Below are 16,622 nucleotides of genomic sequence, written 5' to 3' on the forward strand. Positions count from 1 at the left end.
CAATATGAAGACTTGTGGCCACAAAAAAAGATTTATAGATCACAGTGAGGTACTTTACAATATAGAAAACTGAATGAACAGGTTGAAAATGCTGCTGGTCTTTGCAGCAGAGGAAGGACCAGCTCCAGAAAGAACTTCATGTTATTTATTTCCCTCCCTTCTTCGTTAATAACAGATGTAAATTAACGGGGGCTGGCAAATTGGGACAGTGGTTTAAACAGCAGCCTGGGACATAAAAGGAGCCTTTCCATGAGGGAATTGGCATCAAAGCCAACTCTGTGATGGAGCTGCTTTGTCTGAGCTCATTAAGGTCATTAGCTCAGCTCACTCGTAGCTCCTCGCTGGGTTTGGTTCATGCCCTGGGTGGCACAGAAGGTGTCAGAGCTGTGGGCACAGCTGGGCAGGGGCAGGCAGTGGGGCAGGAGACCTAACTCGGGTTCCACACTCAGGAATCACCCAGTTCTTCTCATCCCCCATCCCAAGGGCTTTCCCCTCTCCAGCAGTTCATACACTTCCAGCCTTTTAGCAGATCATGCAGGAAAGAGGAGTCTCCATAGGGATTGCCCAGAATTCCCAGGATTGGTTCGGGAGCTGGTGTGTGATCCCTGGGCCATGAGCATGAGCAGCTCTGGCCACACAATTCAGAGTGAAGGCTGCTATTTCCATGTCTTGGCTTTCTGTGGAGTGCAGGAAACACCAAGGGAGCCCGTGAGACAAACCCAGCCCATGAGACAAACCCAGCCCATGAGACAAACCCACCCCGTGAGACAAACCCAGCCCATGAGACAAACCCACCCCGTGAGACAAACCCAGCCCATGAGACAAACCCAGCCCATGAGACAAACCCACCCCGTGAGACAAACCCAGCCCGTGAGACAAACCCAGCCCATGAGACAAACCCAGCCCATGAGACAAACCCAGCCCAGCCCACCTAACCCTCCCTCAGGACAGCTTTGCTCAGCTCATGGCCCCGTTATTTCAGTGATGCTTTCAAGGATGTAGATCGGAGCCAGACCTGGGGGTGCCCTGACAGAGTCAGGGACCTTTCCAGGAGCCCAGGAATGTTCCACTTGCAGTTCTGTGTTTTGAACTCCCCATCTCAGATGAGGAATTTGCCCATTAAACTGCTCCCAGGCATTAAATCTCGAGCTACATGGCATCAGCCACAAAAGGACCTGAGCTGAACCTGCCCTTGTCCCCAGAGTGTTGAACTGGCACTTGGGAGAACATGTAGAAAAGCCTGGAGTTCATCTGGTGCTTGACCATCCTCTCTGGGAAATCACTTTTCCTGAACCTTTGACAAATCCTCATTTATTAAACTTCAGGCTCAAAACTGACCACAGGAAAACCCTGCAGGTCCTTTCATTTCATTGGAAAACTGCACTGACAGTTGTGTGAGTGGCTCCTCAGCCTGTTCTGGGCTTTGTCTCCTGGTTTCACTCCAAGGACACCATGTCTGCCCACTCCAAAAGCCTTCCCAAAGCCAACATATGTAACATTTACTGCTTCAATCTCTACAAGCTCATTATTCCTCCATGGGGGAAAGTTACATCAGTTTGATGTGATTTGTTCCTGCAAAATCCAAGTTTTTTCCATCAAAATGTGCGTTTCCTTCTCTTTGTATCAATGCTGTTGACTTTGCAGGGGTAGGAATTGCCTCTCAGAAGCCCCTTGTGGAAGCACCTGCTGCTCCACAGGTTTCCTGCTCCAGGAACACCTGGAGTGGCAACAGGGATAGTCATTTTACAGAAATACTGGGAAGACACACCAAAGACTGGGAGGTGGTAAAAGATGCCCTAAATCAGGAGGTTCCATGTGAAGTGGTGCTGGAGAAAGGATCAGTGTGGAAAAGTCCATGCAGCACATTCTCTGCTTCTCCCAGCACAGCCAGAATTAGTGCTCTTACAAGATTTACAAACTTTCTGTCTCCTTTGAACTTGGTTTTGCCACATTAATTAAAATTTGTGGTTAATCCTCAGCCAGTGTAGAAACAAAGCTCCCATAAACTGGTCTGCAAATACATCCCTTCTGCTGGTATGCAAAAACCAGCTGGTACTGGTGGGAAAAATGCAAAGGAGTCTGGCTGGGCAGATATTTTAAGGATTTGTTCCACTTTTTTATTTATTGGGATATTTTTATGAAAATCAAAAAGGGCTGTTCCCTTTTATTTTTATTGCCTTTGATAATTTTTCATACAGTGAGCAGTGAGAATTATGGACTTGAGGAACATGAAAATGCAATACACCAAAAATGGGGGGAAAAAAGGGAGATGATTACTGCATATTTATTTTCCACCCATTAATATTCCTAGCATGGAGAGTTTTATCTACAGAGAAAATGTAAAATATTTTAAAAATCAAAATGAAAACAAACCCAGTAAAAACAGGAGGAAGCAAAGGAACAGGGAGGGAATCCATAATTTCTTTCAAAAAATCCATATATCCCCTCTTTTGGTAGTTTATTATCTCCTAAAGGTCCCAGTTCAGTTGGTAAAGGGATTTACCTAAAGATGATGCACAAACAGTTCTTATTTCCTGGGATTTCTTGGAAAAGGAGCTGAGAAAATGTTGAGTTTGACTCTTCAAAGCATTTTTTAGCTTAGTCAGTACTTTCCTTTTCATTGACTTGGTATAATTTGGAGGAAACCCAGTAGCTCTCAGCAGTCTGTTCCAGTGAAGCCCCACAAGCAGGAGAAGCCCCAGCCTGTGACATTCCAGAGCTCCTGGGCTGCCCTGGCTGCCCTGAATCCCTGTGGTTATCTCGGATCCACAGCTGAGGAGAGGCTGCTGGTGCTGCAAGCCATGCAGCTTAAGCTCCATTAACTAATCGATTTCTAACTCTGGGAATTAAAATTGGAGGGCAAAGCTGTGGTCAGCACAACATCCCACTTGTGCAGTTCCAGAGGTTGGCACAACATCCCACTTGTGCAGTTCCAGGTGTCAGCACAACATCCCACCTGTGCAGTTCCAGTGGTCAGCACAACATCCCACCTGTGCAGTTCCAGAGGTCAGCACAACATCCCAGCTGTGCAGTTCCAGTGGGGTCAACACAACATCCCACCTGTGCAGTTCCAGAGGTCAGCACAACATCCCACCTGTGCAGTTCCAGAGGTCAGCACAACATCCCACTTGTGCAGTTCTAGTGGGGTCAGCACAACATCCCACCTGTGCAGTTCCAGGTGTCAGCACAACATCCCACCTGTGCAGTTCCAGAGGTCAGCACAACATCCCACCTGCAGTTCCAGAGGTCAGCACAACATCCCACCTGTGCAGTTCCAGAGGTCAGCACAACATCCCACCTGTGCAGTTCCAGGGGTCAGCACAACATCCCACTTGTGCAGTTCCAGAGGTCAGCACAACATCCCACTCGTGCAGTTCCAGTGGGGTCAGCACAACATCCCACCTGTGCAGTTCCAGAGACTGGCACAACATCCCACCTGTGCAGTTCCAGAGACTGGCACAACATCCCACCTGTGCAGTTCCAGAGGTTGGCACAACATCCCACCTGAGCAGTTCCAGACGAGCAGGGCTTTAACAGCAAGGTGGAAACTGAAGGTGCCAGATCCCACTTTGTTTGCTGAGGGTGATGAATGTCATGGAATTCTGCTTTGGAAGCATAAAGCATGGAAAGAAATAAATTAGTTATCCTCAGTCAGACGTGGTGGGTACAGCCCAGCAATCGGGGTGTCTCTGATGCTTTGCAGCAGGAGGAACGGCCTTGGCATGGCTCCAAAAAGGGCAGAGGGAGGCGGCTTTGGGCCATTCCACACTCCTGTGCTCTCCCGAGCTGCTGCTGCCCCTCCTGCCCTGGATGTGGTGCGGGTGTGTCACTGCAAAGCAGCCCCTTCCTAATGCAGAGGATCAAAGGACATCACAGGAACCAATGTGGTTTTAGGTAGAATGCCACTTATTGACACACTGCTAGCGGTTTATTTAGCATTAAAGCTTCATGCTAATTGGCTATAGTAATTTTCACACCATAAAGCAACATTTCTTATTGGTTATATTCCATATCTCACAGATGCAGTGTTTTGATAAAACATCCTAACAGTTCCCAGGTGAATCTCAAGAGTTCTGTGAGAAACTTTCAAGAGCTCTTGTGTGAAAGTCTGGGGAGCTGCTGTGTGAACTCCTGGGGAGTGATTTCTTCTTTACCTTTCAGCAGCAGCTCTGCTTTTGTTTATTCTTTGCTGGTAGATGCTTCAGTCTCACAGAGTCCATACAGTCTGGGTCACTCACATGGGCATTTTCTGTAAGAAATCCCTCTACACCTTCCCGTGTTAACGGGCTGTGCCCTCTGCAAGGATTAGGGAACATTTGGGAGCATCCACAGCCAGGGAGGACTCAGGCAAAGCAAACAGCCCAACTTCACGGCAGGGGCTATTCCAGGGATTCCACGGAGTCGGGATCTGTGGCTGCTGCCTGGAGAGGCATTTTAATTTAGGGAAACGTTTGCAAATGAACTTTTGGTATGTTGTGAACAAGGGGAAATAAAGCAATGTCTCACCAGCAGTGTTGGTATCTGAACTCTACAGAAACATTTAGACCTTTCAGACTAAATGTCAAGTTGTTCCTATTGAGTCAAATTCCTGCAAATTTCAGCTAATTAGCATAACCACTTTCCAAGCCCAAGCAGGCCCTTATGCTGTGCTTAAGAGCTTTAGTACATGAATACATTCTGATTGCACAGCCCTCACTCTTGTGGCTGTAAGAAGAAAGGGGAAGTTGTGACTCCAAAGGGGTTTTTTTACTCCAGGCAGCAAAATTCATCATGGGCATAAATGAGACTTTACTATGCTCATTTTTAATACTGAATGATGATATTTTCCTCAGCAAACTAAGAAACGTGATCCTGCTGAAATTTCTGGGACACAGGAGGGACACAACTGACTGGGAAGGAAAACTCCAATAGTCATGATTGGCTTTTAACCACAAGGCTGACCCAACAGGCCCATAAAGGGTGGTGACCTGAGCTGCAGAAAATGGCAATGTAATTCTTTTTTATTGCTTTCTAATACCAATCCTCTCCCTGTCACATCCAGATGCTGAGGCTGTGGATGCTTGTCCTGATCCTGTATCACTTTCCAGGTGCTGCGCTGGCAAAGCCGTGCATGGAAATTGGGATTCAAATCAAGTCATATTTTAGGGCTATTAACTTGATACAGCTAAAACTGTGCAGAAGGGAATGCTTATTTTCAGCATAAAACATTTCTCTGCCTGGGGGACATTTTACTGTCCAGGACATGCATTTGTGATAAACATTTGAAAATGCTCTTTCAACCAACAGGGTCACAGCCTGCAAGCAGTGACCCAAAATGGAAAGGCAGGAAAAATAGGAGTCACAATTCCTGGAAAGTTTGGGCTCCAGGGGTACTTTAACAGCAAAAGAATTCACTTTTGCATCCTACTTTGTATATTAGAATTCCAACCAGGACAATGTCCTAGCAGAAAAGTTCATCTAAGATGTGTTAGCAAACAATGCACAGGGCTGTCTGCAAGGAATTAATATATTTCAAAATGAATCTCTTTTTTTCACAGCTAATGATACATATTTTTGTTTAAGTGTAAAATCATGTGATTTATAATTCCGGGGGAAAAAGCTTTCAACAAAGTTTTCAGCCTAAGCTATTTTTAATCCTAACATTTTCTGTGAATAAGTAGAAATAAGAAAATGAATTGTGCTGTGAAAAAGCACTAAACCAGTTTTTCCCCCAGGAGATTATAAATATCTGTATATATGGGCAGAACGTTCAATTAATCTGAGAAATGTTCTGTGGAGTTTCCTGATGATGTACTGTGAGAAAGCAGCAGTACAACAAAAGTGGTGAGCTCTACAAAAGGAGGGAGAACTTCCCCAGAAGATACATGATTGGAGAAATTAGACTTTATTAAAGAGATGGGATGCAGAAGTGCAGCGAACGTGGCACTTCATCAGGGAAATGGGCAGGCAGCATTAACCAGCAGTGACGGTGTGAGGCTCAGTTTGGAATGCAAAATGGATTTATAAATCATGGATGGAGAGAATATGAATAGTTTCACAGAGAGATGAATGAAATCGGTGGTTTCTCTCACCCTCTCAAATTAATTCAAGGCAGCTGCACAGATACACCCCTTCCCCAAAGAGTTAAGAGGATGTTAAATGTACAGTTCATGTGATGGAAAGTTATTACCATGAGATTAGTCTTGGAGGAATTATGAGGAAGAGAGAGATAATATTGGAATATATGAGTTTGATTTTTATTTAAACATTATGACTTCAGATAGTCACTGAGATCACCGAGCTCTCCCAGGCAGAAGGCACAGGGGACTGTGCACTAAGGGTCTAGTTCTGAGCAGGTTTCTCACCTGTCCTCCCTTTCCACAGCACTGGCTCACAGTGGGGGCACCTGCTGAGGGGCTTTGTAGCCCAAAATTGCTGCTGCTGCTACTGCACTGAACTGAGAAATGAAAGCACAGCAGCTCCAAGTGCAGGAGGGGTTTTCCTCGAGAGAAACCCTCTGTCCTGCAGCTGCTGGGCTGGACTCAGCTGGGAAGCCACAGCAGCTTGGGGCACAAACCCAGTGAGCCCCGTGACAGTGGGGCACAAACCCAGTGAGCCCCATGACAGTGGGGCACAAACCCAGTGACCCCCACAAACCCAGTGACCCCCATGACAGTGGGGCACAAACCCAGTGACCCCCGTGACAGTGGGGCACAAACCCAGTGACCCCCGTGACCTGGGCAGCTGCTGCTGGGCATGCAGGGGCACCCAGAGCAAAGTGTGGGCAGGGGCAGGGCTGTGTTAAAAGTCTGCTCTCCTTTTCTTAGCGTTGGGTGTTTGGATACTTGCAGCCTTTAGGGAGCATTGCTGATCATTGTCAGGGGCAAAACAAGCCCCAGTAAGAGCAGAGCTAAAAATGCAGGTTTGTCTCACTGTGAAGACACTGCAAAGGACTCCTCAGGGGCACCTGAGAGGGAAAGAGCTGCTGTGAGGCTGAGAGGGCACATGTCCTGGGGAAACACTCTGGAGGTTGGAGATATCAGAAATTAGAGAGTATTTCCAGAATTGCACTAGCTGAAGAACCCTGGAATGAGGAAAGATAAAAGGATATTCCCAGATTTTAATGGCAGGGCTGTGGAGGTTCTTTGGTGGTGAAGAACACCCTGCCCAGACTGTCCTCTCAGCGGGGCAGGGGGACTGTGTGTGGCTGCAGAGCTGGCAGGACACCCACAGATGGAAGGAAAAGCTGTGGGCTGGGAGGAGGAGAGAGAGCAGAAGCTGCAGCTGGCTCAGGGTTCTGACAGCTCTTGCTACAAACACAGCTTCTGGATGGCAGGTCTTTATTTTGGAGCACAGCTCGTGCAATTTGTGACTACAAGGGAGTAAGAGAGAAATGAAAGCTGACTCTGAAAACAGCTACAGAGCTTGCCAGCTCTGGGTAATTAGTTTATACCTACCTGGCTTGATCAGAGCACGTCTTGTCACCATCTAACATGGTTTCAGGTTGTCCAAGAGGAAAACATGTTGTTGTTTGCTTCCCAAGCTCTTTAAAAATAAAGCTACCATTGCATGTGAAGAGAGAGCAGAGCTGTGTGCAGTGCAAGGAGTGAGGGGAGAGTCCTGAGGAATTAATTCCGGGAGGAAGGCTGGATGCTGATGCAAAGGCTCCTGGTGAAGAGCAAAGGCCACGCTGCTGGATGCAGAGCAAAACACGACAGGACACATCACCATCATCTTCATGGTCTCTGAACAGCAGATCAAGTTAATGTGGGGAGACAGGCTGAAGGCAAGAGACCTTTTTATTCCTCATCCTTCTGTCTCAGTGTTTAACTCGTGCCAGTTACTCCAGAGAGGATCCAAACTCCCAGCTCTGTTAAAACCCAGTGTTTCATCATTCCCAGACACATCAGGGGCAGGATGGGAAGCTCCAGGTATTGAATTCTCTGAGGGGAATGTGGAGAAGGCTGCAGTGGCTGTTTTGATGGCAGGTGAGGCTGGCAGGCATTCACAGCCTACATGGATTTCCTTTCTCTGGCTTTCAGGTTATTATATCTCTTTTTCTGCTCACAACGTTAAGGCAACACAAACTTTGGTTCCAGCCACACACTGGGAAAGTCTCTGCAGTCACTGCACAGCCAGTTCTCCAAGCAAATATTGAGTCTAACTAAACATGGAGAATGAAGAGGCTGCTGGACTATAAAGTAGCGGCATAATCTCTGAGGTTTTAACCAAGGCATTGGAGAGACCTAATAATAGCAGGGCTTTGCTGAGATGTTAAGATAAAGAAAAAGCCATCTTGAGAATGCCTTGAAGAAAAGCTTTGCCTGTCACCAGTCACTTGGCAACATGAAAGACAAACTTGGACCCAAAATCGCACAGAAAAACGAAGATGGCATGATAATAATTGTCACAATGTTATGACTCTGACATTCTCCTTGCCAGCACATCCTGGTGACCCCACCAGATATCTCTGCAAGGCAAAATGACTCTGTGTTCAAGTACTTCTGTGAGACAGAGTTTGCCATGGGATGATGGAGAAGAACACAATGATGGAACACAAAAAGTGGAATAGTTCTCCCCACCATTGCCTGGGTTGCACCCCAAGCTCTCCTGAGCACTTGAACTTGAGCTTGTCCCTCCTCTCCCTCCTGACTGAGGGTCCCTCCATGGCAAAACAAGGCCCTTTGCAACGTTGCTGATGTTTCCTCCAAACCAGGAACGTTACACAAAATACACAGACCAGGTTCCCTGAGCCCAGGAGGAAAATCAATGGGCAGTTTTGCTTCAAAGCCAACTTTTCAGCCAGAAAATAATGAATAACAAGGGAATCTGCTATCATTACTTTGGAAGTTTTACTACTGTTGTCAAGTTTTCCATTATTACTGGGTTTTTTCCAAAGTCATATGGTTTACCTAATGCAGTGAGAGGCAGATGGTTTATTGCTTATAAGCTGTTATGTGGTTCTTGCAGAGGATGTGTATTGAGCATTTCTTCTGGTTTTGTCAAATATTTTCAATTTATTTACTAGAAGAAGGGCAATGGCAAACATAAACGATATTGTATAGAAATGAATATGGATATATTGACAGGAAACTGAACACATTGTAGTAATAAATATTCAAATATTTTGTTTTCTGTAAAGAAGAGAAGCTGGAGTTAACAGCACTCAAATTTTAAATTCCAGAAATGCAAAGATTTTAGGGGCAGAAAGAAGAGTTCTGGAAGTGTAGTTTGATCTACAGAACACCTACATAGTGAGGGCCGTTGATCCCCATGATTTCTGTAGAGCTGGAACATGTTTTGGAAAGGAATTGTTTGGTGTTGCCCTCAGAAATTCTCGTGTTGACCCTGTGAGTGTCAACACTTCAAGCTGAATGTTATGGAAAGCTGAATGGAGAGAGTGAATCCATGAGCATGGAACGGCCTGCCCAGTGCTCCAGGATCCCCTCTGAAGCTGCCTGTGAGACCAAATAAACTTGCTGGAAGATATTTTCCTGTTTCTCCTCAATTAAGTTACACTCTCTGGTCAGTTCTGAATTTAGCAAAATAGTTATTCCTGGAGGAATTCTGGGTGGAAAAACAGCAACAAAGGATCTCTGCAGTGTTTGCCAAAGTGGTGGTGGCAAAGTGAAGAGAAGCTCAGCAGATGAGGCCCCTGCACTTCCAACCCTGTGCTTCCCAGCAGCCCAGAGTCAAGATTTCCCCAAATATCTCTGTCCTGATGAAGTTTATGAGGCTGTGACTGGTTGTGGTGGCCCAAATCTCCGTATGAAAACATCCTTTTCCTTGGCAGGGTTGGAGCCTCTTTCACCAGCTCTTGTCTCTCAGCTCTGAAGGCTGTCCCAGTGATCCACAGACTGGAGCATTCCCTCTTACCTGCAGCTGTTTGGGAGCCTGTAAACGTGTTGGTGATGTTGGCAAGAGATTGAAAACACACAACCTGCTTCCCTTAATTTGACAACAATATTCCAGAGTCCTCTGCTCAGGAAAGCTGTTGTTGTCTGAGGCAAAGAACAGAGTTCACCTTCCATGGGAAACCATTATCCCAACTGTGACTCCACAGTGTCTAAATCAGTGGATTTATACTAAGCAAGAACTGTATTCTTTAGTAATTTTTACAGGATACCTTTGACATGAACACACTGAAGGTGCATTTAAAACTCTGCATCTGGCTGCAAAAAGTGGGGGTTTGTTCCCAGAGGTATCTAATCTGGAAAAGCTGTTTTAGATAAATTTTTATTGATTGCAACATACCTGGAGGGCAACTTCTGAACAAAATGGAGGGTATTATGATGAGAGTGATGCAAGAGAGGATTAAATCTGCAGTGCCTCTGTCCATGATTTGTGCCCTAACAGAGAACTTCACTCTCAAGAGATATCAGAGCAGGAGCTTTTGTGAACACAAACACAGTAAGATGAAAGCACCACACAAAACCATCTCGGTGATGTCAAGACATATTTTCTAGCACGTGATTATGATATAATTTCTCTACAGTCCTGAAAAACTGAGCATTTCTTGCATTTTTGTAATGTTAGCCCAGATTTCCCAACCATTTGTCAAGGGTGTTTTAATACCAAATTAATGTAAAGTATCATGAATTATGACTAATGCACATTAATAAAACAGTTGTATCACCTAATGGAGCATGAAAAATATAAATTTCTAATGAGGCTCCATGAAAAAACTGGAATATTAATACCTGAGACTGAAGAGCAGAGACTGCAGTGGGTACCTGGGGAGGGAACACTGTAAGTTGTCGTGACAATAAGCAGCAGCAGCAGTGAAAATGAAATTCATTAAAACAATGAATTAATTAATTAATTGGCGTTCATCAGGAGGCTGCTGCGTGCCCGGAGCGTGGCTCGGGGCTCGGTGGCGGCTGAGCCGGGTGCGGTGCCAGTAGGTGGCACTCCAGAATGTGGAACACCATCACCATCATCACCACCATCATCATCATCATCATCATCATCATCACCCCGCTGTGCGGGGCTCGGGTCGGGGAGCCCCTCGGGGGGCACAGCCCGGGCACCTCGGGGGGCACAGCCAGGCTGGTGCCGCTGCTGGGTGAGAGATCTCCAGCACCAGCTGCGGTGTGAGTTGGAGAATCACGGAATCCGGGAATTATGGAATGGTTTGCGTTGGAAGGGACCTTAAAGCTCATCTCAATCCATGGCAGGGACACCTCCCACTGTCCCAGGCTGCTCCAAGCGCTGTCCCACCTGGCCTGGGACACTCCAGGGATGGGGCAGCCACAGCTGCTCTGGGCACACCAGCAGAGCCCTCACCTGCAGGACTGATGGATCGTGTAGCACCTTCTTGTTGGTGCTTTTGGAAGCTGGGAGTGATCCTGCCCTCCTGTTCCTCCCAGCCCCTGCACAGGCTGCTCCAGGCACAGGAGCCTCCTCCAGCTCCCCAGAGCCTACAGGAGGGCACCCAAACCCAGCCTGCAAAGCCAGGGTTGGGTAAGGTGAAAAGTTCATCACCAAACAGGAGGATCTGTTGATCCCGATCACAAACCTGAGCTGGGTTTTGTTCCTCCCAGCACAAGATTTATTCCTCTCACATAAATTCCCCCAAGGCTGTTTTCTTGCCCTCCATCTTTGAAAGGAGAGTTTCGGGGGTTGTGAGGCAAAGAAGAGGGTACGTGGAGGCAGCATCAGGCAGAACCCAGCTTAGAACAGGACTGAGCCACACTAATAATTCAGCTGCATTCATTTTTTGAAAAAAAAAAGGTATTTTCCACAAAAAGCAGCTGTATAATATGTGAATGTTACATGATAAAAACTTTAAAGATAACCAAGACTTCCATAGTCATTTCCTTAGAGATTTTGCTTACATTTCCATTAATAATATAAATTATAGATGTCCTAAGTTACAACACCACAGACCACTTTTCCGGGGCACTCATGACTTATTTAATCTGGAACTGCATGCTCGAGTTTTTCCATAATGGACATCAAATGCCATGTCAAGATTTTATTGAACTACCCTGCTCATAAAGGACTTTTTCACATCATATGTGTTATTTCTTCATCAAAGAATATGAGAATAATTGTCACCAAAGGAAAACTGCAAGAAATGTGTGGTTGTTCTAAGCGTTGGGCTGACTTTGTAACCAGATTTGAGCATAATCCTTAATTGGAAAGTTATCACTGGCCATGAAATACATGAGAACATTGAAGTGCCTCCCACAGTGGCCATGAAAATCCAGAGAGTGATGGTTTAATTAGCAATCCCAGAGCCACCAGGCAGTGCTCAAAAGCTAAAGCGCTCCCAGCGTTGTGGCTGTGAAGAAGGAGGGACTCCAACATTTCCAGCAGCCTGCTCAGCCCTAGGCCTTTGCTGTCCAGGAGGATGGTGCTGATTATGGCCTGCAATTACCAGATTATTTTATAGAGGCCTTTGACAACAGCCTTGCCTGGTTTGGTGGGAGCTCCTTCCCTTGCTCTGCTCCAAACGCCTCGCTTTGCTCCCATGCTTTGCAGACTTCAGTCAGAAAGTATTTCTCATTTACATGACCTAGATAGAATAATAGTGAGAAAGATGTTCCTTGATCTTTTTCTCTTGATTTGCTACATTCAGCCTGGAAGAAAAACACAGTCATGGGAATGCATTGTTGCTTTTATGTCGGCATTAGGCAGCGATGCTGAGTGGATTGGGGGAGAGATCTGAGCAGGAGCCTGGCAACAAACGCACAGAAAAACACAGGGAATAGCTTGAGGGATTACAGATTACAGAGCCTTGCTTATTTTTTTTAACAAAGTTCCCTGACTTTTCAAGCTTGATTTCGCTGCAGTGGCCCCTGAGTGACAAGAGCTGTGGGTGAGGTGGTTTGGAACCTGCCAGGGATGAGGGCAAGGGCTCGGTGCAATGGGGGACAGATTCCATGGTTACTCATTCCAGAGCCATTCCTTCACCTGGCACAGTGGACAACCTGTAAGGAAAAGGGCTCTGACCTGCCTTGGACCCTGGTTACAGAATAGCCTGAACACACCTTGCCTCTGTTTGGCCCCAGCTCCTGCCTGAAAAGTTGCCTGAATTGCCTCTGTTTGGCCCCAGGTCCTTCTCAAGTTGGATCCATTCCCAAGCCCTGTGGTCCATCACAGGCTCCTCTTCTCACCCAGACAAGCCTTCTCGTGCTCTGTGACATTCTCGTGGGTGTGAGGAATAAACCTTTCTTGAAATAACAAAACAGGGGGCAGAGGAAATGCCCAGTACGACCATCCATGGGCTGCCACGAGGAACACGTGGGAGGAGGTGAGGGAACATCTCTCTGGGCTGGGAGGATTCGTGACCAAGCAGGGCCACGAGCACCAATCTGTGCAATGGAGAATGAAGCTGAATAAATCATCTGCTCAGGAAGCACAGAAACAGTTACTGTTTTCAGCAGCTGTAAATATTTTATTCCAAGAAGTGGAACAAAAAGGAGACAGTTTTCGTGAAGGTTGTAGAAGCCTAAAATACAGACAAACCACGACTAGTACCAAAAATAAAGATAATCACAGGAGATTATCTACCAGCCAAGGTCTTTCAGATGAATTATAGTTACTACCTGAACTAAAACCGTGGTGGTGAATAACAGTATGAATGAAGGAAAATGCAAACCATCTTTGTCAGGAGGAGCCTCTGTAACAGGACATGAAAGATTTAGAAAGTTCTCATTCTGGAAATGGAAATCTCTATTCTAAAGCAATAGTTTGGGGCCTCTTTTGTCATCCAAGGACAATTCAAATGAGTGGAAATATGCTCACTGACACTGATGAGCTGTGAATTCAGGCTCCATCCTCTTTCAAAAATATGTCAAAATATATAAAAAGTCTGCCCAGTCAAGCTCGGACAGTAAATGTGAGACAACAGGGCATTGACAGAATGTCTGTCAAATGACAGGAATTAGGGAAATATTCCAAACAATCATGAATGAGGATTTTTTTCCTTCGAGTAATTGTGTCAGAATACCAAATTCATACCCAGCATAGCTTATCTCAAATTCTTCAATGCTTGTATTGAGCTTAAAAAAACCAAACCCCTAAGTGTTTTAATAAAGATTAGCCCCAATACAACTTGCACAGTTTCCAATAGCTAATAGAAATATTCACTCTCAATTCTGGCCCTCTATTGCCTAAAAAGAGAAGTATTGTGCCTTTGAAAGCTTTGTCATTATTATGCCCATTGTAAACAGCTATTTGGACAGAACTAAAGCTCCTGAAAGTGGTCTCCCAAAACTCAGGGAGGAAGCTGACATGCTGTTCAGCCTTCTTGGAGAATTGATGTGAATCCTTTTGTGAAGGAGATCTGTGCTCTGAGCACTCCAGCTCCATCACAGAATACTAATCACACCATTTCCCAGAGCAAAAGGAAAATAAAAAGGGGCAGAGTGCATCACTGAGCTGGGAGCAGTACAGCTCTGTGGAGGTCTCAGGAGGGGAAAGGGGAAGCCTGTCTGCATCCTTAACTACAGAAAAAAGTACCCTGAAGGGCACAGCATAAACTGCCAGAGGGCAGGTTAGGTGGGAGATTGGGAAGGAATTCCTGGCTGGGAGGGTGGTGATACCCTGGCACAGGCTGGGCAGAGAAGCTGTGGCTGCCCCATCCCCGGGAGTGTCCAAGGTCAGGTTGGACAGAGCTTGGAGCAACCTGGAACAGTGGAAGATGTCCTTGCCCATGGCAGGGGTGGGACTGGATGGGCTTTAAGGTCCCTTCCAACTCAACCCATTCTGGGATTCTAGGATAAATATTCCATTTGTATTTCATGTTCCCCTCTATGCAAGAGAGGTCAGATCTCAGCATGGCTGTAACCCAACCCCAGTGGGGGGAAGCAGGTGTGGGAACATCATCCTGTTCCCCTGGTGTGCTGGGGGAACTCGGGGCAGCACAGGAAGAAAAGGGCGCAGATGAAAGATTGTTGAGGGGAAAGGTGGAACTGCTTTGTTCTGCCTTTTTGTCTGGAATCTGAGTTTCTCCCCCTAAGATAAAAGATCTTGGACAATGGACCAGAGTCAGAATGCACATCCTCAACCACAGGATGCAGAAGTTGTGCTGCATGATGCGCAGAGTCACAAATGGGTCCAAAAAATGCTCTTTGGCACAACTCATTGAAAGGTTTCACCTTCCTCTGTTGGAAGGGTAGTAAACTTTGGGATTGGGAATATTGAAAAGATTCTCTCCTTCATAATGAAAGGGAGAGGTCCCAGTGCTGAGTCAAAATGTTTGATGTACTTGTCTCTCCAAAGTGCTGTACAGTACAAATCGACTCCCCAGTGCTGTCATTCTTTCCCTGCAAAATGAGCAGCTCACAGGGGCAAATATCCTGGCTCTGAATGCAGCCAGAAAAAAGAGTTTTCTTCCAGCAGTTTTTTTCTTGGGTAAGACTTTTCCTCCTGTGTTCGACGTTCTGAATTGCATGATTACATAGTGCAAGACTCCAGCAACATTTCGCATTGTGAAGATGGAGCTGCTCAGCATTTTGCCAGATGCCGAGCGATATTGTGATGTTTCTGCCTCCGCTCCGAGCCCAGCCACAGTCAGCATATTCACAGCGGAGCCGAGACAATCTGCTATCAAGTTACAGTAGTGACATTTCCCCCGATGAAGATCGCAGGGCTCGCTGCAATAAAGCTCCTTAAACTCGGCGGCTGGCGGGGCTCCCGCGCCCGGCGTGCTGTGCCCGCTGTGCTTGTGCCAGAGCAAGAAGTGGCTCAGTGGGTAGAGCTTTGGTGGGAGCCCGTACGTACTGCACCATTTCCTGGCTCGCAGCTCGGGCTGTTGCAGGCTCTGTGCGCTGGGGGAGGCGCCACAGCTGATCGAGCCGTGCAATTTTATACATTACTGAATCAGTGCAGGAGGAACCTGGAGGGACAAAGCATCGGCTTCGCTTTGAACTGCGCTGGGAAAGCCGACAGCTCGCTCAGCCCAGCCATGCTCTGATATGGTTTTTTCTCTCCTTTTTCCCCCTGATTTTGGTGTGAGTGATAAAGTGATCCGATGATGGCTCTCGTTATGGAACCTATTAGCAAGTGGACGCCCAAGCAAGTAGTGGATTGGATGAAAGGTAGGATCATTTATTGCCGTGTATTTTCTGCGCTTTGGATCCCTGCGATTTCCATGTCTGCTGTGGTATTCTTTGTTTTGGGAAGAGTTTATTCGGTCCTGCCGATGCGTGTGTTGCTTTGCTCAGTAGTTGTTGCGGGCAGGCTGGCAGGGCTGGCAGAGCTGGAATCGCTGCCGAGCGGCTGCAAACGCATTATTCGGTGGGCAATGCGGGCACAAAGTGCTTGTGTCTCACGGCTCCATTATTGCCTGGCACGGAGGAACGTGGGGATGTTCGGCTGCTTTAAATGTGCCCTGATTAGGTCTGGTTTGCTCACATCAGGTGATGTGATGCAGTGGCTGTGCAGCACTTGGCTGTAGTTTCGGGTACCACAAGGAGCGTGAGGTGCCGCCGGACCAGGGATGTGCTCCCTCGGTGCCATGTCGCGATGTGCCCATCCTGTCTGGGCTCCGTGGCCAGGGCTGTCGTGCCCCGAGTGCCGCGGGCACCGCGGGCACCGCCGGGCTGAGCGCGGCGGAACTCGGCGGGATAACTTGGCAGGAATGCTGCTTTCCCTGCACATTCCCAGCGCAGCCGGCAGCGCTGACATGCTGT

At 46.9% G+C, this 16,622-nt stretch overlaps 1 protein-coding gene across 1 annotated transcript in view; it reads left to right on the plus strand.

Annotated features, from left to right (window-relative positions):
- The first annotated feature begins 15,964 nt into the window (after positions 1–15,964).
- Positions 15,965–16,622, plus strand: part of LOC139678559 (connector enhancer of kinase suppressor of ras 2-like) — a 150,676-nt gene continuing 150,018 nt past the window's right edge. Inside the window, exon 1 of the mRNA XM_071569454.1 lies at positions 15,965–16,028. Within this exon, the coding sequence (XP_071425555.1) occupies positions 15,965–16,028 (64 nt within the window). The remainder of the gene's footprint in view (positions 16,029–16,622) is intronic.

Source organism: Pithys albifrons, chromosome 14 (assembly GCF_047495875.1).
Source record: "Pithys albifrons albifrons isolate INPA30051 chromosome 14, PitAlb_v1, whole genome shotgun sequence".
NCBI lineage: Eukaryota > Metazoa > Chordata > Aves > Passeriformes > Thamnophilidae > Pithys > Pithys albifrons.